The 24,693-nt window shown below is 34.8% G+C and overlaps 2 protein-coding genes and 1 long non-coding RNA gene across 5 annotated transcripts in view; 1 reads left to right on the top strand and 2 right to left on the bottom strand.

Moving 5' to 3' along the window:
* The window catches only part of LOC132702588 (uncharacterized), a 219,228-nt gene that overhangs the window by 129,458 nt on the left and 65,077 nt on the right, over positions 1 to 24,693 (top strand). For all 3 annotated transcript variants that reach the window (XM_060671334.1, XM_060671332.1, XM_060671335.1), the window contains one exon: positions 9,786 to 11,173. In XM_060671334.1, the coding sequence (XP_060527317.1) occupies positions 9,786 to 11,173 (1,388 nt within the window). The remainder of the gene's footprint in view (positions 1 to 9,785; positions 11,174 to 24,693) is intronic.
* Positions 487 to 1,207, bottom strand: LOC132702594 (uncharacterized). Its single transcript, XR_009618907.1, has 3 exons — positions 1,038 to 1,207; positions 874 to 966; positions 487 to 762 (listed from the first exon to the last, which is right to left on the bottom strand). It is a non-coding gene; the product is annotated as an uncharacterized LOC132702594 (long non-coding RNA).
* On the bottom strand, positions 3,959 to 5,128 carry LOC132702589 (uncharacterized). Its single transcript, XM_060671336.1, has 2 exons — positions 4,715 to 5,128; positions 3,959 to 4,654 (listed from the first exon to the last, which is right to left on the bottom strand). Exons 1-2 carry the CDS (start codon positions 5,126 to 5,128, stop codon positions 3,959 to 3,961), a joined length of 1,110 nt encoding a protein of 369 aa, XP_060527319.1.

The following is a 24,693-nucleotide window of genomic DNA, read 5'->3' as shown; positions in this document are numbered from 1 at the left end:
CGATGGCGGATGGACTCATTCGGGTCTACCTCAATGCTACGCTCTACAGCAGCAATAGCTTCTTCTGTACGCACCGTACTGCGTCTCTGGGGATGCGAGTTATCAATAAGAGTAAACTTGGTAATGATGGACGATTTTGTCGACAATTAAATGGACGTAGTGCGCGATACGTATTCCGAACAGAACCATTATTTTCGAAATAAAATTGCACTATTTGCAAGCGTTGTTCAGGCGTGAGTCTATTCATGATGAATTGCCAAACCAAACTGAGAATAAATCACTTGACAGCTGTTAAATCGGTCGCCATCTTGAACAGTAATGCCAATTTAAAGTTCTATACATCGAAAAAAACACCCATTATTACTAACTCATGTGTATATTGCATTATTGTTGAAAAAAATATCCAGATATACAAAAACCGCCAAACAGATATAAACAGATAAACAGAAAAAAAAAGTATGACCACGGGATCATTTGTTTATTGACTATTAATTTGTAATTAACAACGAAAACAATTTTTTATGGTTAATTCTTCAGCTTAGTAAAGTAAGCGCACACAATTATTGCAATACTGACTTTCCTTAAGGAAATTAACTCCATCTTGGATTCAGTGCCGCATTCATTTGTCGTAATTGGCTTTTGTTTGTATAAAATACCGGGTACTCCATAAAAAATAGTCCATAGGACTCAAGACTGAACTCCTGAGTTGTCACTCAAGTCTGCAGTACAAATCGAGACAAATAATTGCTAATTTCTTGACACCTACGGTAATGAGAGTCCTAATAAATATTGCAATTCTCTTCATGACACTTGGTTCTCAATGAGCTGTTGGAAGTCACTGCTTAAAAGTAAAAAACATCTTAGGGAAATTACATTTTCTTTATAAAATTGTGGTTCCATTATTCTGACCAGCAACCATTTACCGATGCTCTTCCTTGTGTTTTCGATTTGGGATCCAGGCATCATCTGTAAATAGTAATAATTTACTATCGAACTCTAACTGTCACGTACGACTTGAAAAACAATGATATATTTACGTTACACCCCATTTCCACAAGTTTGTGAAGAATTTTATGGTCACCCCCGTCTAAATTTTTCGAGAGGTCTTCGTGACCGAAGCATGCCACATTACTTAAGCCACCACGTAAAAAAAAACTAACCAAAACTGATTAAAAATAGACTTCTGTACTCTGAAGGAGCCCGTAGCTTGTTTGGCGAAACGTCAGTGAGACAGGGTCAAACCCGACAAGCTCCACACCCTGCAAGTTTGTTCTGCTTTTCTAATTTCTGCACTTGTAAAAATTTATACAGCTTCAATCTCTAAACTTCAAAACCAGTTTGTACAAGTCCGGCGCCATCTTTTAGGTGGAAGTCTCAAGAAACTTGATTTTCATAATTACAAATATGGCGGTTTCTCCGTTTGTCGAAAGCACCGATAGATCCTATCAAAAATGTTTTTTTTTCTGGATGACGCCTCAAAGAAACCTAACTTCATACTGCAGACACTAGGCTTTTATTATGTGGTAAATGACATTCCAGCATATCGTTTAGTTTAATATTAGTATAAAAAGAGAAAGACAGGGAGTGAGGACAGCACAGCTTCACTAGGTGTTCTGCTATATCTCCATGGCGTCTTTCGTATAAGTATGTGTTTGTAACTTTGTGCCTTCATGGTTAACCAGTCGAGAATTTCTTGTTCTCTCTAAGATAAAATTGAACTTGCGCTTGCGCCATCCATAACTACCACTGAATTGGCTAGAACTTTAACATTTCACCAAAATAGCCTTCAAAAACGTGTGTTCGTGGTAATCTCGTATGTGGCACAAGTGGAAAGTTGGCAAAATCTTTCAAATATCCCTCTTCGCTTCCAATATGGATGATTAGTCTTATCCTTTTTCCTGATGGGTACCTTAATACCCGTTGACAGAGCTTCCAAGAAACCTGGTTATATTTTTGCCTTGCGACATTTCTGATGGAATATTTTTTTCTGCTCTCTTGGCTGCAATAGTGTATATTTTAAGACACCAAAATTGAACGGAACCAGGCGTGTTTTGTTATCATCTATTTGTCAATTCAAGCCGACAATAACTAAACTTTTCTAATATATTCGTTAGTCAAAACAAGCTGACATTCATCAAGTTTGCATGATTAAAATCATACTACAAGCTTAAAACACTTTGGTGTCAAACAATACAATAATGCCAACTTGTATAAAGTTCCTAACCTATACTGTGCGTATACACACTGATCGAAAGTAAGTGTTCATCAATAGTAACTTTGTTATAAGTAAAGATAGAAAATGATACAAAAATGAGGAAAATGTACTCTTTTTCAATGGATCACCCAGTATATTTTTTACTCTAAAATTAAAAATAACCGAATTATCAGCAGCTTTTACGCTAAACGGTTGTGAAATAAAACTCCAAGGTCCTTTTATTTTTGTTTTCGTTTTTTAGCAAAAACGGTTTCATTATTTCTAAAGATAAAGGCGCAGAACAAATTGTTCAAAGAAGGCGCTCCAAAATAATGGCAGACCTGCCAAACAGAAAACTAGTTGTTAAAAAGATTAATTTTGTTAATTAATGTGTTAATTGTTAGTATTGTTATATCAATTGTTACCAATTTTTAAAATTAATTTTACTGTATCACTTATTCAAAAATGGTTCCCCAACATGAACAATTATTTCTCCGCATTTATCGAATCTTTAGAAATAATGAAACCGTTTTTGCAAAAAGAAGAAGACTAAAAAAATTTATTATAAGTGACTCAACGTCTTGGAAGCATGTCGTGACAATTCTCTTCGAGACATAGTCAAACAATCTAACCTATCCTGTAATACTGTCAAGAGGATTAAAAAAAACATTTTTGCAGTTAAAGATTCCTACCAGTTCCGGTATATTAACTTTTGCCGCCAAAACATAAATAATTTTGGATATATTTTGTGAACTGACGAATCAAATTTTTCAAATTCTGAAATGTATAATCCAAAAAATCATCCCCGAGGTTCACAAATTCGTTGCAGCTTTAACGTTGGATGCGGTGTAATCGGTGCTCTCATGTTGGTCAAAAAGTAGACAGAAGCGCATTTTTTAACAAGATGGCGCAGCAGCTCATAACTTCCGAGGCACCTATCAATGAAATGGATTTACGCATTGGTCTCCTAGGTCACCAGATATAACCCCACTTGATTTCTACTTGTGGGGTTATGTAAAAGACCAAATTTATAGGGAAACACGTTGACGTTTTAAAGGGTGCAATAAGAGAAAAAATAAACCATATAGGTGGCAGAACGCTACTTGAGGCAATTCGCTCAATACAAAAACCTGCTCAAAAATGTATTGATTTACGATGTGCTGTTTTTGAACACCTTATAATAGTATATTATTTAACGAGCGTATTATGAAGGCCATAATAAACGAGGATGATTTATAAAACGAGCCGCTTGCGGCGAGTGTTATAATCATCTGAGTTTATTATGGTCCATAATACTCGAGTCAAATACTATACTTTATCTACAACCATCCACTTATATAGGGTACCTCACCGGAATTGAAATGTGTCATTTTATTGTGAAAAAAAACTATACATGGGAGAAACCTGAAAATTCGGTAGGAAGCTAATGCTGATGGCAGAGCAATTCAGCTAGAATATTCTCAAGATGGTGGCACTTCCGGTTAGGCCGGAAGTGGATGTTAACTTGCTTTATATGAAATGGAACATAATATCATACATTTTTAGATTCTACCATTCACTCAATATCAACACTGGTTACTGTTTATGTATGCTGTTTATGTTATATGTTTATGTGTTATGAGTTGTGATGTAATAAGGAATAAATTCAATGAAAGTCCTGGATTGAACATTTAATAAGTTTAATAATATTTAATTAACATTTACACTTCAGCACACAATTATTTTTAAATTGACGCTTAATAGGATCATTATGTATTACTCTGTCTATTTCATAAAATTGATTGTTATATTAGGGCAGTTATTGAAATTCATCGTAGTTGGTGTAGTACCAATACTAATGTCCGTGGTGTCTTTACTAATCGAAAAAGTGTTATGAGAAGATTCGCTCGTAATAGTAGACATACCTGGATATTGTGAGGGGGTAGAAACAAAAGTACTGTTATTAATATTACAATTAGGGTTGATTTGACTTAATATTTTAGTAGCTGCATCGGTCTTGTTCTTCTGCGAGTCTGCAATATAGCCTTCAGCTACAGAAGCCGACTTCCAGCCTCCGTGGCGCTTCAGAGCTGTCATACTTGCCCCTGCGTCGACATACAATGTGGCTGAAGATCGTCGTAGACAGTGCCCGGTATATCTTTCTGGGTTTTTGATTTGTAAGAAACTTGCAATTTCTCTGCCCATTTTGGCAAACTTGTTAATGCCGATAACTTGTTTTGTGCATTTTCCATTTTGAAAATTCATAAAAAAAGAATCTGATGCATTTGGCAGTCTCAGATTTGCATATTTTTTAACAATATCATGGAACTTCTCAGTAATAGTAAAATTCCTAGGGATCTTGGTCTTCGTAACGGGAACTATTACTCTAGTGCAACCTTCATAAAATGTAACGTGTTGTATTTTCATTGCATGTAGTTCATTTGAGCGGCATGCACCCATCACTCCCATAATTAATGCAACCTAAAAAATTAACACCTCTTGGTAAATACCGTAGGTATGTAACGTCTTATCATTCCTTACCTTTGTAGCCAAATATTTTGTATCAGGAGCTTCATAAATAAATTTATTTATTTCCTGTCCGGTAAATGCCTTAGATTTTTTGGGTTGATAGCCTTCTGATTGTCTTTTTAATAAAGCATGTAGCTTCGCGTAGTGGTCGATCTTGACATTGTGTTTAATATAAAGTGTGCTTTTCAGCATGGAATAAAACGTCCACAAGGAGGACGACTTATACTTTTTAGCCAATTCTTTGAAATACACTAATAATGTATCTTCAGAGAAGGAGGTGGCCTTGTTTCTTGATCGCCAATCCATGAAATTGTTGTAGGCAATTTCATAATTGTTTCTTGATTTCTTGGGAAGTAAATCCAGAGACGCAGCTTCCGCTGCCGCTCGAATTTCCGGGGGTGTTAGTACTTCGTTTTCAGAATCCATTTTTATTAAATCTTATGTTTTAATTGCAAGGCGAAATTTTAAAGCTTCTCTATATGAATATTATTTACTTTACAATTATTATTTCATGAAAGAAAATGTTTGTATTCACGATGAGCGTCGCGTCGGGTAAGCTGTCGCTATGGATACCCGCTGCGCGCTGTCAGATTTAGCCTGCACGGCCTACTAATTCTTTTTAATTATTGTCATATTGGTTTGTATTTTTTGAACTGTTTTTGAATAATAGAATTGAATTGGTAACGTGTGTATGACTTTAATATGGGTAACTTTATAGTAAATTTTCATAAAAATAATAAATGAAATGTGTGAATTCTGCGCCGATTAATTGAAGCCCGGATTATTAAGAATTCCAGAATATTTTATTACACTTGTTGTTTTATGATATAATTACACTTGTTTTTTTATGATATAATTACACTTGTTGTATTATGCGTAGCATAATACTCTCACTGTCAGAAGTATTATGCGTCTATTATTAAATGGTTGTAGATAAAATAACTTTAATAATTAATCACAAATTAATTAGGTTTTTTTAGGTTTTTTTCTATTTTATTCTTTCCATGTTTCTTATGCACAAATAGAGCAATAAAAGGAAAATGGAGTTTTATTTCGCAATCACTATAGCCGTTTAGTCTAAAAGAGAATAATGCTGATAATTCCTGTATAGATATTTTTTTTCAAATAGAAACAACTAATTTTGGTAATCTTATCTCATTTAAAAATTTGAAACGAAGAAATCCTACAAATATTCGTTATAGACCTACAACTTGATACACAATTACTATAGTATTCAATTATGAATAATATAGGAATACATAAAATGAGTGATTTTAATTTTCAGCAAAGTATTTTCCCTATTTTCCTTCAATTTAATTTTATTTGCTGTTTTTTTTTTATTTATATGTCTGTATTAGTAATTAGCTTGATAGACAGGAAGTTACAGAGAAAATGGGGGAAAAGTTTACAGATATGCCCACAAACCATTTTCAACGGAAAATATGAAATATAACAGTGAAATTTACTTATAGTATATAATATAAAATACGTTAAACATATCTAGATATAGATGTAATTTATCAAAGTTGAGCTAGTTTTGACTAGAAATCAACCAAGTTCTAGGCGCGACATCCTGTTAAAATAAGTGGTACCTAATGTAATAACTCTCCATGTCCCTATGATCAATGAAAATGCAGAGCCGAATAAACGCAACAAATCTCGTTCTCAGCGTACCGAGCAAAACCCGTATGTATAATCGACCGTTGGGCTCGAACACCCTGTAGAAATGAGAAAAGACCGAGGACGATTGCTATAACACAGGGAATAACGCAATTAGGCAATACAAACCACTTAAGCAAATATGGCTGTCTAGGGCAAACAATTGTAGTAGGTCAAGTAAAATAGTATATTATGCAACAAGTGCGGTAAACGGCATTTGACTCACTAGTTTATTTGACACGAGCGGAGCGCAGCGGAGCGAGTTTTTAGTAAACGAGTGAGTAAAAAGTTTACCGAATGTGTTGCATACTATCCTTTTTGTACGACCCTTATTTTTTGGGTACATATTCGTAAAACAACACGAATACATTCACTCACACGACCGTCAGAACTGACACACGTCAAAATTCAAAGCGTGGGAAATAACTCCGAAAACATCCGATTGCTTCCAAATCCTTGCGGTAAAATCCCGGAACTGTGGCTCCGCGGATCTCGGAAGTGGCTCGGATTCATGGGAAACCAAACTGACGTGGTAAAATGACGCTTCCCGCACGCTAGATCGGTGGTTAATTAGGTATTTTACAGATGGGAGTAGAAAAAACCATTTGTGTCGTGAGTTTTGAATTAACATTAAAAAGCTGTATATGAGTTGGTGTTGTTCATCTTGTGAAATGTTTTTGTTTTGCAGATATCAGATAAAACTACAATTAGTAGACGGTTTAAATCTATCCACCAGTATAAGTTATTTGATGTTTCCCATGGTTTTTACACTAAGAAGCAGATGAAGGCTTTTAGGAGTTTGCACGCTTATAAATACTTTGAATCTACTTTTGTTTTAAAAGTGGCATCGACTAGCTGCATCTCCAGACAAATTAGTACTTTCTTGATGCTTGAACATTCTTGAAGTCCCATATTTCCTAACAATAAATCATATTGTGGACACTGACTGGTACTTATTATAATCAAGTACAGATACAAATATTTGTATCAAAGCTGCAATGTTGCGATTTTGTTATATGGTAGCCAACAAAGAATTTTTCCGAATTGAAAAATTTGGCATAGAAAATACAAAATTCCTCTTCAGTACTTCTCCAATGCAAAGGGACTTGGCAAACTTACTCATTATTGCATTTTTAAGAGACCTCACGATGGTAGACCCATGATCCAGTGTGAGAAAGAAATATGTGGAACCAAATGGTTTTATTTTGAATATGCAAATGCATCACCAACACATCTTGGTATTGCAACTAATGTTCTGATTCAAAATAGAATTTTTAAAATAAAGTATTTTTTTTATTAAAACAACAGTTTGGTTTTATATTTCTACCTTTCAGTGAGATGTAAGTATTTCACAGTGGCTTGTTATATCTTGTGGTTAAATTTGAAAAACGGACATCATTGGACTTTTAATTTTTTTTACATAAAAAATTTTGGTCTCTGCATTAATAATGCTAATTAATATTTTCTGTTCCAAATCTTCAATTTCCTGACTGCAAAACTAAGCTGTCAAATTTTAGAGTCGGCTCATCCTTCGTTAAGTCCGTTTGAGTAGATTTTCCAGCAGGTTGATCATTGTCTTTTCCTTCACCGATTTCAGGTCAGTTCTTGTTAGCTGTTTGTTGTTTTGAATTTGCAAAAATAACTTACTCACTCGCGGTTCGAACGGTTTTCATATTTTATGTTCTTAAAAGTAATATAGTATTACTACACTAAAGAAAACGAATGCTTTTACACAATACCTACCAAGAGCTAGGAAAAGCACAATACACTTTAAAAGCAACAATTGATAAGCTTTTATTCGTTTTATGCACTTAAGCACTTTCAACGGACACAAAATAAGATTTGCTTAAAGTCTGTTCATAGATATAAGAAAGTAACCCATTGCTTTTGAATGGGATTATCCAAGGGTGGTCATTAACATACAATGCAACAAGATTATTACCCAAAGTTTCGGAATTTAAACTTAGGTAAAATTGTGGTCCGTAATAGAAAATAATTTTATACCTACCTGTGTTTAATATTCTTTGGTTTGGTATACTACTTAGTTTAAGTTTATTAGTAATCATTCCTATTTCGTGTGTAATACAGCGTGTGTTGAATCGTGTGCGAATTATGCAAAATATGGGCGAGTCTAGTGTATCTGAGGAGATGCTCCCGCCCAAATGTAGAAAACAGTATTCTATTGAGACTAAGGAAGTTATAAACAATATATATTTGACTCTCATTGAACGTGGTGCCAGCAAGCAAGCATCTTTAGAAGAAACGGCCACATTGACGAAAATTCCAACATCATTATTAGATATCTTACTTAGGAGGCTTGAAAAAGATGAAACCGGTGTTAAATGTGGCAGAACTACTTTATGAAAGTATATTCAATACATAGGTTCTAAATTTTAAAAAAATGACAAAAGGCAAGTTTTAGTGGAATCTTTTAGAATTCGAAAATGGCGACTAGAGTATCTAGAAAAAATTTGGATTTACAGAGAACAACAAAGGCCAATTATTTACTTGGATGAAACCTGGTTCGACACTTACGATACCCCTGAAAAGGGTTGGGTTGACTCAACTGATAAGTGTAAAACAAACGCGCCATCAAAAAGAGGTAAAAGAATAACTATTTTGCATGCTGGCTCTAAAGATGGTTTGATTCCAAATGGACTTTCTCTGTCTGCGAAAAATATTAAAGATTGTTCTCTGGATTACCATTAAGACACCACCGCTGATTTATTTTAAAGTTGGTTTAAAAACAAACTAGTTCCAAACATTCCTCCTAATAGCGTCATTCAAATGGACAATGCAAGTTATCACAGTAGACACTTGACTAAAACCCCTTCCTCATGTGACACAAAAGCAACAATCCAAAACTGCATGTATAATAACGACATTTATTTTCACGAAGATTATACCGAAAAAGATTATACCAAAAAATCTGGGGCATACAGTTTTAAGGCTTACCACTATATATTTAATCCCATTGAACATGTTTGGCATCAACTGAAATCTTCCCCGTCCTCAAACTTATAGAAACATCCGGCGATGATAGCGATAGTGATACTGATATATTATGTGAATAATTTTAAGTCATTTAAGTAGGTAATAAAAATAATTTGTAATTTTATTTAACATTTAAACATAAATAAATATTGTTTAATATCTTTCCTAACAAAACCCCAAATAATTAAATTCTACGCAAAGTACGGACCTGTTCGGCCATATTTCATTCTTACAGCTTGCCCGGGTCTTTCCTCAATTCGTATCAGTTAGTCACTTTCTTATATCTATGAACAGACTTTACAAAGAAACGTTATGTACTTTGTTTCTTTGCATTGGGACGTCGTATTGAACTTCGTTTGACAGGATTGCCCATACTATGCCTATATACATAGGAAAACGAACTTTTGGATAATAAAAATTCAACTTTCAGGGCATCTTCAGGTCCCGATTCGACCTCCTCCGACTCCAGCGACTCGGATCCGGAGCATCCTCGCGTGAGTCGCGTCTACAACGTCAGCGGGTCGCCCAATAGTCGGGAAAGCGACGACGCTTTGCCCAGCAGCAACGTAACCAGCGACTGCGACGAAGAAAACGAGCCCAGGTGCTCCGACGACGAGCACGAAGACGAAGAAACGTCATCGGGTTCCGCGGACACCGACAGCAACGATACCGGTACCGTGGCCGATCAGAAACCCAAACGGTTCTCCAGGGTATTCGTCGTCAACCATAAGGGATCTTCGTCGTCGAGTTCCGAAGCGGCTACGTCGTCCAACGAAGACAGCTCCGACAACGACACCGACACGGAAATGGACTGTACTGTCGTACTGACCAATATAAAACCGTTGGCCGCGGAAGAAGTCAACGGGATCGAAGAGTTGAAGTTGATCGGTGTTAAATATTTCGACGAAGACGGCGAATCGGTGGAAGCAGGCCCTTCGAGGGACAGAGAGCGCGAAACCGGTCGCAAATTCAAACACGGGAGGAGGCACGGGCCCGCCAGAACGACCAAGAGAGAGAAAGAAGATACCAGGACGAATTGTGGTGACGGTGGTGTTATCGCGCAAGTTGGTTCGTTCTTGGAACGGGAAATCGCGAGCTGTGCACAAGTGGACGTTAAAGACTGTGATAGCAGGAGGAGTGCGGAGGGCGATAACAGTGATCGTGGTGCTAGCAACGAGGTAAACGACAAGGAGGAAGACGCGCATGAAAGCGAAGAAGATACGAAAGCGGCGAACGACGGTGATGGGGAAGCGGAGGACCAAGACGACGGAAGCCAGGAGTTCGAAGACTCTCTGAATGCGATTCCGGCGGAAATGGAATGGAAATTAGCAGACGAGAAACCGTTCGAAGTTTCGCCGGGAACGGAACGAAACGAATCGAATTTTGGTGCCGCGACACCAAATGCAGGCGATCGGGCGGCCGTTGTTAAAAATACGGGCTATTCGTCGAGCCCCTGTTTATCGGACGTGAGCGCGGAGTCTTTGAGCTCCAGCGACGCGGAAAAAGACACCGGGAGTCCGGGCCCGGAGCGGGGAGGACCTCGGCGAGCGTTGGTCGGCGGCGCAGGTGTGTTAGTGAGTCGAGAAGCGTCGTCGACGGCGGACCTGGTGCACCGGTCGAAAAGTAATGCGGGCGCGCGGTACACGAGTCTAGTGATGATCACGGGTGACGACAAGGATGTCAGCTATCGGCAGCAGGTGAACGTGGTGACGTCGCACACGACTAGGGTGGTGTCGCGCGGCGGTGATGGTGACCGGGTTGTGGTGCGGCATACCAACAGGGACGACAACGAGGACGTGGAACGGGCGAAAGTCGAAGGTGAGTCGCGACCTCGGTGCGTGCGGATGGGTACGCGTGAATGGACGATTTTTTTCGACGTAGGTTCTCCTTTGTTTTCGTTCCATTGACGGTACATTTTCGTCGTCACCTGAGCGTACGATTCGGCGAGCGGCGAACTTATCGGTTTATCTGCTCGTTAAGTTGTTTACTTTGTCGTGTGAGAATACGGGGGCTCTTGGAAACGTGGAACCCAATACAAAAGTTTTCACTTTTGAGCTTGCAAAGAGTGGACACAAATATAGGTACAGGTCATCATAATACAATTGTACTATATTTACTATATTGTTATAGTTTAGATCAAGATTTAAAACGGTGAGAGTGTCATATTGTAGGGGGCTCCTGATAACGTGGAATCCAACACACAAGATTTCACTTTTGAGCTTACAAAGACTCGATACAAATATAGATACAGGTCGGCATTAAACAATACTATATTCTTATAGTTTACATTAAGGTTAAAAACGGTGGTAATATCACATTATACGTGGGCTCTTGGGCACATGAAACCCAATACAAAATATTTCACTTTTGAGCTTGCAAAGACTCGATACTAATAACTGTCTATCATTGTGTTTCACTAATATAGATACACGTGAGCATAATACAATTATACAATATTTACTCCATTTTTATAATTTAAATTAAGGTTAAAACGGTGGAAACATCATATTATACGGGGGCCCTGGGACACGTAGAGCCCAACACAAAAGATTTAAAACGCTGAGAGTGTCATATTGTACGGGGGCTCTTGGAAATATGGAACGCAACACAAAAGATTTCACTTTTGAGCTTGAAAAGATTTGATACTAATAATTGTATCTTGTAGATAGACGTAGATATAGGTCGGCATAATACAATTACATAATATTTACTATATTGTTATAATTTAGAAAAAGATTAAAAACGATGAAAAGGTCATGTTTTACGGGGGCTCTTGGAAACGCGAAACCCGACACAAAAGACTCGATACTAATAATTGAGTCGTAGATCATGGAACACCTAATCGGGTTTCTCACAAATATACAATTTTTTACTTATATGGTTGCAATTTTTTCATTAAAAGATTACTTTGTCATTTTTTTATTCTCATATTTTTCATTCCTTTTATTCTCCACGATGGTTGCCAATGTGACCCTAAAATCCTTGGGTCACCACTAATACTATATTTTTTTTACACGTTCGTAAGAGTTTATTTTATTCAAAAATTTTAAATATGAAAGCTGGTTGTACGAAAATGAATGTAATGAAAGGAATCCCTCTCTCTCTCTCTCTCCCTGTACCTACCTTCCTTATTTTAAAGTAACACTGGGTAATTTTTTTATTCCTTCCTTCCTTTTTATACCTTATACTTCTACACTTCTTATACCTTAAAGCCAAAAATATATCAAGCTTTATCATAATTAATGTTAGCCAGCTAGAACTTTTTGGTTTAATTGCCTTGTGATAGAAAATTTGACATAACAATAAACCCGTTGCATAGGTGTAGGGTGTACTGTAATATACAGGGTGCCCCACCGGGAACTTCGCATAACTATTATTGCAAAGCTATAAGTCTATAAAGCTATATTCGGAGTATGCTGTCCAATACAAAGTAGCACTTTTATTTCGAAATAAGATATGATTGAAAAAAATAAGTGTTTTCCATTTGAAAAAAATTCTTTTTCCCAGTTTTTTAATCGAAACTAGTTTTCAAATTTATTCAACAAAGTATTTTTTTCTACAGGGTACATTAGTGGCACTAAAATTCTTGTGGCAAACACTGACAGATAGTATTCGGTCTGCGAACGTCATTTTTAGGTTTGTTTAGAATAATATATATGAACCAGCCAAATCAAAAAAAGCAATAACATATAAGGTACTTTATTTAAAATGAGAAAGTTGATACCTACTTTCGGTATCTCCTACTTTAGTTAATTTACTTTAGACTTTTCAATTTGTTTCTACTCATAGTTTTCCGATAAAAGAACGAAATTTCAGGTCAAATAATTTTTGAAGCTTTCAAATGACTATATAATTAATATTTATATATAATAATAATAATAATAATAATAATAATAATAATAATAATAATTTACATAATTTTAAAATGACCAAGATATCCAAAGAATCATTGCCAGAATGGCACGGAGTATCACCATCACTGCCTTTTAGTGGTTGGTGGTAATATGACAAGTTTTTATGTAGTACTTTTCTCAGCCATTTGTACTTTTTCTGATAAGGATACCTATGAAGTTAAATCTCAAAGCAAAATTACATATATATTTGGGACTAATAAACAAATATTTATTATAAATAAGATATTTATTTTCTGCCAGATACTTATTAGTGTGCTTTCATACAAATAACTAATGATTTTTAAAGTCGATTCAAAAGCCCATTAAATGCACGTTTTTCACTATTAATCTCTATTACACAGCGTATCTAACGCGCACCATTGGCATTTTGGAAAAACATAAGATCTACGGCGTGGAGAAAAGAAATCCAAAATGTTGGGCAATCAATTGTTGCAACTAAAACGGCATTAAACCAGTAAATATCAGCTTAAAATCCTACTTTCTATGTCAAATTTTAATTTTTTCCTTTTTCTAGTCGATTCCGATAAAATTTTAGTCAAAATCGGCTTCAAGATGCAGTTTTCAGCTTAAAACCTTTCGTTCTGTGACAAATAGTTCCCTTCCCTTGTATATTTCGATAAAATTTGGGTCAAAATTGACTTTTTCGCCACTTATTGTATAGAAAACATTAAGAAGCCAGCAGATATCAACTTAAACCTCCTTTTCTTGGCCAAATAGCAGCTTTTTGTTTTTCAACTTTCCCGCCAAGTTATCCTAACTAAAACGGCATTAAACCTGCAGATATGAACTTAGAACCTTACTTGCTGCGTCATGCAGCAAACTTTTCTTTTCAATATCGATCAAATTCCTTTCAAAATCAAGTGTTTCGACACACGCATAAACTTATTAATAATTATAGTATAATATTATTTTTTATTAAGTAATAATAAATACTTCTCAACTATGAAAATTAAATGAAATACCACAAATATGATTAGTAACTGTGCTAGAATCGTATAGGTTAACGGTGAACTGTCAGGGAAAAAAAAGAAATGAGGAAAAATCGTTAAAAGTAGCAAAAGCAACGTGACATTTCACATTTCACATGTTTATATTTTAAAATTTTCTTCTTTCCATAGAATGTGTGATCTGTGTAACTGGACAAGTTTCCAGCTTGGTATATTTTCTTCTTCTGTAGGTGACGGTGTTTTTTAAGGAATGGCACATAATTATTTTTATTTTATTTTACGTTGTATTAGCATGTTGCTGTCCTATTGCATTTTTTTTCTTTTTTTTTAATTTGACGCTTATGTCCCTGTTCTGAAGTTGGGTCTATCCTGTTAAGCAGTGTATCTAGATAAATAAATAAATTAAGAAAATAAGAAATTTCAAAAAATATTTTTCAAATGTCGGGAATCATGAAGTCCTGGAAGCAACGTTAATAAAGAATTCAAAATTTCTAAAAACAAGGGAAAAATAATTTTTTATTTGTTTTAAAATATAAAATTTGAAATTAGCACGTTTTTTTTATTTACCCGAAACCATGTACCTCCGGCCTTTTTATTATTACTCTCGCCTCTATCTTGAATAACGCCATACAATATCATTATTTATTTAGAATAAGTGCCTGTTTTTAATTAGATTTTCACCAACGAAATATAATTTAAACTTTCCGTCCTAATAATACTAATCTGCTTGTGGCAATAACTTAATTAATATGCCCAACGTATTTAGTATTCCATACTTTGTAGCTTACCAGGAGGTATATATTATAATTATCTGCCGCAGTTTCTCGTTTATGGTAGATACTAGATATACATTTTTTTTTGTCGGTTTTTTCTATTTTTGTCGCAAAATAGTTTTGTGCTTTCCTGGAAATACAGAAATGAGATAAAGTGGATTTTTGTATTTTGTTGTTTACGTTTGGTTTAAATTCAATCGCAGGTAAAATTTTTATCTATCATGGCGATAAGGATAATAATGAAGAACAGTTCGGAACTGTTCAGCAACTTCTAACGTAATTTGTTATCCAACTACAACGACATTAATAGTAAAAGCATACCAACCGGAACATGAAACACGGAGGGGGCATTATAGAGCGCAAAGGTGATACTTTATCAAATAATGAACGCAATATCCCGAACCACACGGCGTGAACAACCCTTTGTAATGGACAGTAACAGCTATCTCGAAGAACGTTCTTGAAATATTTGTTTATTTTTTTTTTAATTTGTGATAGAAAACAACAAAAATTTCCTCCATCCATCCATCTTCAATGTTCCGTTTTTAGTTTTTGCTAATTATAATGAAAAATCTATTATCAGTTTTCCGACATTTATTGCACTTCCGATAAATACGTAATCTATTTTAAAAGTTGCTCTAAGCAAGCTGTAAAATTTTTGCATCGTTTCCGCTTTTGAAAAACGGGAAATCGGCAGGCGCAAATTTATAATCCATTTAAACACTTTCTCCCAAATAGAAAAACATTTAAAATTATACTGGAATCAGAATTTCTTTAAAAGGTATTAAAATCTGAGCTAAGGAAATGTTTTTTATTTTTGTTCTTTCCTTATTCCTATTTGCATTTCGGCAAAAACAAAAACATATTTTTTCTGTTGCACTTTCATGTGGTTGGCAGAAACGGACGCAAGAAGAATCCAGAACCTTATTACACAACTTCTGGATTCCTCCTGCGTCGGTTTTTGCTTAGTCGAAATTGCTGACATTTCGCCAATCATCCTGTTGTTATTGCCTACTGGACAGACACTCTTTCAATTTATTTTTCTACTCCCGTCTGTAAAATACCTAATTAATTTCGGACATTTCCGGGATTTTACCGCACGAATTTGGGAGTGATCGAATGTTTTCGGAGATATTTCCCACGCTTTGAATTTTGACGTTTGTCAATTCTGACGGTCATGTCAGTATTTGTGTTGTTTTGCGAAAATGTACCCAAAAACTAACGATAGTAGAAAAAATATAGTACGTAACATGGTATTGGTATTGGTATTGGTATTGGTATTAAAGGGGGGCGCCCTCGCGGGCGTCCAAGCACTTAGGCCACCAAATGGGCCCGTTGTGCCCCCAGGCCGCTCTAGAGGGCGTCCAGAAAGTACGTAAACTATTTAAGTCACTCGTTTATTAAAAACTCGCTCCGCTGCGCTCCGCTCGTGTCAAATAAACTCGTGAGTCAAATTCCATTTACCGCACTTGTTGCATAATATAGTATTATATTTACAATTTAAAAATTTTTTGGAAGTTTACTATACATACAAGGTAATCAGCTGAAATATAAAGCATCTCGAAAACATAGAGGTACAAATTTAGCGCTAAACCTAGTTAACGTAAATCCTCTGCTTCTGATGGATCTAAAATAATTTTATGATTAAAAGCCCGAAAGTGTCCTGGACTTCCTGAATGAACATTTGTCCAGTTTTATTTTATACGTTCTACAGGGTGTTTTCTAATTGAAGTCAATAATTAAAGCGGCGATTTTTGGGTTCATTTTAGAAAGAAAATTACATATGAACATATGTCCTAAATATCTTAACTTTTGAGATAAAGGGTGGTAAAATTTTAAAAAATGAAATAATCAGTAATACCACATCAGATATTTTAATGAAACTTAGCACACATGTACTATGTATCAAGAGGCATTATTTAGTGTACCACATTTTTTTATACACCAGTGGCGGCCGTACTGAATTTCACCTGTCTCTTTTGGCAGACATAGATGGTACGCCACTGATTTCTCTTAAAATAAAAATTATTTTTACAATCTTCAATCATTTCCAGAGAAATTTAATTTATTTTTTTCAATCCGATGTACGGTTTTCGGTTAAAAAAATAAAAACCCCTTTTCTGCATAGTCGTAACAATATCGTTAATATGTCAGAAATCAGTTTTTATTCTTAAGTGAAAATGAAAAAATGCGATGGACTAACAAAAGCTGAGAAATCAAATAAATCTGCTCGTAACTGAATACAAATGTAATTATTTTTCGTAAGGAATTTAGTGGCGGTGCCACTGACTGTCTATGAACAAAAATTTTTTTGGTTAATTAGGTTGCCACTGCTCTGGTTAAATCGAGAACTTTTTTGTGTGAAGAATAACATATCTATCTAAAACAAAATATCTAGTTTTTAATTACCAACTAGTATCTTTCAGAAAAAAAAATATTAGAAGACTAATCTTTTTTCCTTTTACAGTTTTAATGAAATAACATAACATCCTAACAACAAGATAAATAATAAATGATTCTTATTTTTTAAAAACATAACATATTTGGAATAATTTTTAACAGAATTTTCTGTTAATAAATTAATAACAACCTTTTAAAAAAAAGTAGGACATAGAAATTAGGACATACGAGGCTTCAGCTCTTCTACGGTGTAAACTGGGGTTCGATAAACCAGACTTTAAATCTGGGGACCTAGGGGCCATGACTGAGGTCCGCCGCGACCTACACATCGGTTATGATGGTATGATTTAAATATTCTCTTACTGTAACACTAAAGTGAACAGGTGCGCCTTCATCCATGAACCACGTTCTATTCCTAATTAAATATGGTACTTCTTTTAGCAACATTTAGCCTTTCTGGCAGCTAAAACGGTCCAATTAAGTAATTTCCAACAATTCCAGTCCAAACATTTACCGAAAACTGTTCTTAATGTTTATATTCTACAACTACATATGGTTATTGTGAAAAGCTCTGATTATATTTTTGGAAAAGTTGGCTTCATCTGTAAGAAGTTCTTACAGTCCGATAAGCCCGTTTTAAATGACTATTTACCCTCAAACTATCTGTTTCAGCCAACCTTCTATGTACATTTGAAAATGTCTTCCTATCTGGTGAGACTCTATTAGGAAAGTGCTCTTGACATAATCGCCTAATTTCTATTGCACTGCCATCAGCGAAACCAGACGTAAAATGCATATCTACCATTTCCTGATTAGTAAACTCGATGATTCTTTTTTGAAATAACACTGCTCGGATACTTTAGAAACCAAATTAATAAGACACGAAGAACTGAATTTAAAAACTGATGTCAAGCAACCGCCTTGACAACAGAGTTCACGTACTTTGCATCCCTACTTCGATTTTTTGAAGTATTTTAATAAAACAGATAGACAATTACTTAAGTAAGGCATAATAATGATAATTATTTTCTGCATGCTGTTATATTAACCATATTGTTATGACCGATAACAAACAGAAACATCTAGAAGGAATAAGTCTGGTTGGACAGCACACTGAGACTTCATGGACCAAGTATCCCTCAGTATTTCTCTTCCAAAGAACGTAACAATCCAATACAACACAAATTTTGCTGAAGTTTATAAAACCGCATCGCATTATCTCGAAACGGTTGCTATACCGTAGCGAAGAGTTAATGGTGGTCGTATGCGTTTCGACTTCCTTATTTACATTCAAGAAAGAATGCGAGTGTATATGGAATAACATTGTTGTGCGCTTTTAGTAACGGACACTGTAAGCAGGATGCTCCATTCGTTTTTGTTTTGTTTGAGCTCTCCAGACCGACATGTGTCTTGTTTCAATATACTTGTTATCCGAATTCCGTCAATCATAAAATAAAATACATTGGGGCGAGAAAAGAAAACTAACTAACTAGTTAAAGACCGAGTAACACTGTTTAATGTAGAAATTAGAAACATCCCTAGTGAAAATATATTTCAAACATATTTTAGAAACGTAGGAGTACATTTGAATAATAGTTTATTAAAAGGAATTGTTAACTTTTTATTAATATGTGCAGCAGGTTCTCTCAGAATAATCTTACTCCAGTACATCCAGTTTAAGATGTGGCAACCGATTCAGCTTTTTCCCTATCAAATCTGCTAAGCCTGGTGAAATTGCGGACCATGGAAGGATATTAACTTGTCGGAGCAAAGTTATATTAACTGCTAACTAATATGTGGTCTGCCATTGTCTTACATTCGATCTTACAGTTACTTGCCTAATCCAATAGATTGGAACACGTTATTAATGTGGAATTGAGCAGGCATACATAATTCTCTTGGGAAAAGCTAGAAGCTTCCATCTTTAATTGTACTCCAAACCATAACGCTCCTAGTCAGCTCAGCCTCACTTGCAAATTAAGTTCATCGTAAAGTCAAGAACAAAAGCGATTCAAGTGAGCTCGCTCTATTACACTGGCACTGATATATCGATTTCATGGGTATGTGGCAACTCGTTACTTACTCTTCAATCATATGCGATTACCCTGATTAGGCTGACGCAGTCTGTTAGAGTACCAACTCATGTGAGTCGCAAATTCTTCTACCCCAAGATTCATTTACTATTGTAATAACCTAATTGAAGATAAACGACACTTTTTAATACAGGATATGCTAAACAATTTAATATTCAATGTTCCAAAGACAATAAAACTGAATATATCGAATTATGGTTATTTTTGGTGAATTGTAAATATGATGGCTATCGTTATCCTAACTGCAAAAGGAGTGGTTTTTAATATACAGAAAAAAAATCAAAATAATATAAGGTCTTCTTTAAAAATATTGAATATTAATACGAGCCAGGATGAAAACAAACATACTACAAAATCTTGTCGAAGTAGAAATGAAATGAACAATTACCTTCTTAAATCAATTCAGAAATTACTAATAAAATAATATATATAATAATAAAACAAACTATGTTTCTAGCTTTAGTTTTACTCAGATATAGGACAGTACTCAAAGTTTGTATGAAAAATAAAAACTAATGTACTTGGTTGCACGGAATGAACATCATTACACACCTATGTGCGCATGTAACAATTTTTGTCCAGCAAACTCTCCATCTCCATTTGAATGGCAAAAAGCACCAATTGCCCTACATCACTTTCTAATCTGAGACCAATTAGTGTTCTACCAACAGTGTCAAAAATGCTTGAAAAAGATACAGCTTCAACAACATATGACATAGTAAAGCATTCTACCATTTGCACTACTGCACTCTATCACTATTTTGTTGACCTCGGTCAAAGTGCATCCGCTATGATCTTCCACTCCCTTAGAAGGTCGCCAGCAGTTACTTCAGATGGAAGTACTGCAAGCTTTTTAAAAATTGAAGTCCTACAGGGCTAAAAACAAGGGTCCAGTGTTTGTTTCCTTTTATATATCCAATTTTCCATATATTTTATTTGCCTTTCCTTTAGCACTATTATTCACACGATACTCAGATCTATCCTTTAAGTCATTGTAGCGATTAATAAGGAATTGGAGATATTTTCTAATGGGAACTGTTCGCAGCTAAATTACGGTATGGTCTGGTGTAATGGGGTAATGATGCACTTCTCTGAGAAGCATTTCAGCAGTTCACACATGTTTCCAAATATTTATGGAGAAGCTGTATGAATCAGCGTTCTCAGCAGTAAATTCAAATCAATATTGTGTGAGACATTGGTAAAGTATTACGGTTCTTGTCTTAAACTCAACAATTACTTTTATGCAATACTTGTTAAACAATATTAAAGTCCAGATATGTGTGAAAAAATAATGAATACCTTGGAGTTGCTAAGCTGAAATACTAATATATCCTTTTAGAAATGGAAGGAAGTTGTATCGTGATTAATATTAGAATTTTATTTTTCTCTATGTCTGTTCATTTTTTTGCTTTATATTTGCAAATATACATTAAATGTATATTTAATGTATACTGCAAGATGAAGACACCGCTATGTTTTGGCTATCTAAATAAATCCTGAGGATAATGATATACTGGCAGAAATCGAGCAAATCTCAGCTAAATACAATCAGATGTTTCACCTATCACAAAATCTAGCCGCATATACCAAGGTTCTTACATAATTAATAGAAGGTGAGACTTAACTATTAGATTACTGATATTGTGCCTAAGGGAATTGTTTTAAAAGGGAGGCTTTTATTTGAAGTAAATGAGGGAACCAAGGCAGTTGTATCATCTCAAAATTACAGATACTGGGCCTGAAATAATCCCCACTGGGATATAAATTGTAACGATCAATATTCCCAGAAAGTCAGTCTCTGGTAAGGGATTTCCGGAAACTAAATAATAAAATGTTTTTTGTTTAGTTAACTTTTTGATGTTGAATTATGAAATGCTTTAGAACATCTTATGGGACACAATTCAAGGTTTGTTCGTCAACGGTTTAACAAAAAATTTAATATGCGCTGGAAGGAAGAAACAATCCTTTTGAACCCTGGTCTCCGAGGTGCCCTGATATTATACCACTCGATTTTAATTTTTGGTGATTGACCCAGATATCGGGACGAACTTTGTGCAATAATAAGACAAGTCTATCAAGAAATTAGCATCCCAGAACGTAGACGAGAACCCAGACAGAATCTTAAACGAACTGAAAAATGTACTCAAATAAATGACGAATATTACTGTTTTAGTTTGTTTTTTTTTTTAATTTAATTTTTTACTTACTAAAAATTATTGTTTTCTTAAAATAAAGCGTCGGTTGTTTATAAATTAGACTTGCTGACGTATCGCCAATCATCCTGTTTCTTCAGAGCTAAGACTAAAACTCGCTCAAATTCTACTCTATAACTGCTTATATATTGTTTGAGGGAGGCGGAGCTAAAGGAGGGGTATGAACATTGTCTCAAATAACTGACTCCCATATAGGTGAAAGGCAAGTCGTTTGGGTTTTTCTTTGGTAGAAGAACTGATTGCAATCCAGAATTTTAGTTTTATCAACAGCAACTGCTGATGAGTGTTCTTTTGATATTTTTCGTCCAAGATTCTCTTAGCCATTTAAAGTCTATACACCATACCATACATTTTTCCATTGAATTAAATTCTAATAATAATCTTCCATTCTTAGATATTCTTATCAACCATTCTCACTTCACCGCAACCTTCTAAAGACAATAAGTCCGAAAGCATCCCAACCCCACACATATCAAAAGTTTTTAGGAAACATAATGCCAAAACCAGATTTACCACTTGTCCAAAAATCTCTAAACATCTTCGATCCGCCAAAGACAAAATTCCGTTTGAGATATTAGGAGGTTACCGCATTCCATACATATGCGGCAAAGAATGGATCGGAGAGACCGGACGAAAAATATCAACTAGGACATGAAAGAGCCTTAAGACAAAGACAAACTCATCAGCAGTTGTCGAACACAATCACGAAACCGAACATCAAATATTATTCGATAAAAATTAAAATTCTTGCATTTAATCAATTCTTCTGCCAACCGCGACTCACCAATATTACTCCGTCCCCTCAAACAAGATATAAGAAGGTACAGAGTAGCGCCAGTTTCAGTTTTATCTCTGAAGAAACCAACAGGATGATTGGCGAAACGTCACTAAGTTTGTAAATAGTTTTAGACTAGCCTGTGTGCCATTTTATAATGTGATTATTTGTTGTAATCTGAAATAGTTAATAAAAGAACTTTATTATTATTATTATTATTATTATTATTATTATTATTATTATTATTATTATTATCATTGTTGTTATAATTATTATTATTACCATCATTAGTTTAGCTAAACATATACTGGTGGTTGCAATTCTCATGGCATTAAAAATTGTAATTGACTCATTTGTAAGTTGATGATAACTACCGCCTTGCTGTACCAAATCAACCTTTTTCGTATCATCAGAAAGTCAGAACAGAAGAACGTAAAAAAAAATCATGTGTTGCGAAATTTCAGTTAGCAATTCATCACCACAATCATCATATTTCATTGTTCTATTCCAAAATTTCATTTCAGCATATTAAAATTTAATAACAATCTGATGAAAAAAAAACAGAAAAAAGTGTAAAAAGAATAAAATGCGAAAACTGCTGCTCTCTGCTGAAATTTAAATATGCGCATTGATCAACTTTTGCGATAAATAATATTTTTTTGGTATGTGTGCACGTGGGGTTACGAAAGCCAAGAAGGCAACCATCCGAATACACAGGCATTTCGAACAGTAAAAATTGGAAAATGCCAATCAGACCGTGCAAACCATGTCGAAAACATCGAGAGCTCTCTTTGTTCTGCGATAGATGTTTATTTTTGTATTTTTTAGAGGCGGTTCGCAATGTACGTTACCTAAAAACAAAAGGTCAAGGTTTATTTATATGTTCCCTCTAATAATTTAGTCGGACTTATTTATACCATCTACCTCAAGCGAGTGGCTAGTGATTTGGTCTGGTCCACTGTAATTTTTTGACCGTTTAGTTTTAGTATGAGTTTAGATTTCGTTTTGGGTCCGGTCTCCTGCCAAGTTCTGATTTTACGGTTTACGGATGCGGTTGGGTTAAATTGCTTCAATTATAGCTACAAATTATGTACAGGGCTATTTTTTATATTTACGTACCCATCTACAGGGGTTAACGGAAGTAGCCGAGAAAAACTTTTAATACGAAAGTTGTATAATTTTTGCAGTATTATCCTTTAGACTTGTAAAAGAAAACAAATGCGCAAGGGCAAAGTCGAGAAACAGTAGCAAGTTTTTTATTTTAAAATTGAACACCCTATATATTTTCAAAAATATACAGGTTGTTGATATTAACTAAACAGATATTGATCGAGGTGGCCAGGCGTTCAGGGTATCATGTAGCTTTACTTTAAATCGAAACCTTCAGTTAGGAAAATGGGTTACTCAGAGGAAGAAAGGCTTAAGTAGTTCGTCTTTTAATTCCAATAACAATAGAATCAATATCGTCAGATTACATGAGAAATAAATATCAACAAGATGTATAGTTTTGAAATCAGGAGAAAAAGATCTTTCGTCATAAGTCTAAAAAATAATGCACTACAAAAATTATGCAACTTTTGTTTTAAAAGGCGACTTCTGTTAACACCTGTAAGTGGGTACGGAAATATAAAAAAATAAAACTGTACATGGTGTTAGAAATAAGGTTCCCTACCCCGTTAACTGATAAATTACGAACGATAAACAGAAAACTTGGATAGTTTCCCCTATATTATTTAATTTTTAATATATTCCGGGTGTTGTGTACTATAGCTAAGTGTAACCGATTACGACAAGTCTTAAATTTTAAGTCAAAAACTTTGCAGTTTGAAGTTTGCAGGCCCTAAAATAAGAGAGCCTTAATTATTCAATTCTGAGTGGATTCCTTGTGAAAGATTATCCTATAGTGAGTGGTTATGTTGGGTCTAAATTAATACAGAGTGAGCAAAATTTATTATTTTTTTAAATGGAATCCCCCTATTTTTATAATTTTATCGGGTTTGGCATTAAAAATGTAGTGGATTTTGTATAAGTTTGTCTATTCTGGATATTTATAGTATACAAAATAATTGACAATTTATTTTTAATTTAATTTAATTTAATTTATTTATTGACAATTTTTACTCTTTGTAACAATGTTATAATATGGCTGTTAAGTTTTGTTATTACTTGTTTTTGAAAAGTAGACAGTCGGGCAGCACAAAAACGTCACTAAACAGAAACTAA

This window comes from Cylas formicarius, unplaced genomic scaffold (assembly GCF_029955315.1).
Source record: "Cylas formicarius isolate icCylForm1 unplaced genomic scaffold, icCylForm1.1 PGA_scaffold_5__7_contigs__length_24384050, whole genome shotgun sequence".
NCBI lineage: Eukaryota > Metazoa > Arthropoda > Insecta > Coleoptera > Brentidae > Cylas > Cylas formicarius.
Note: the sequence above shows the minus strand (reverse complement) of the source record. Positions and strands in the feature narration are given on the sequence as shown.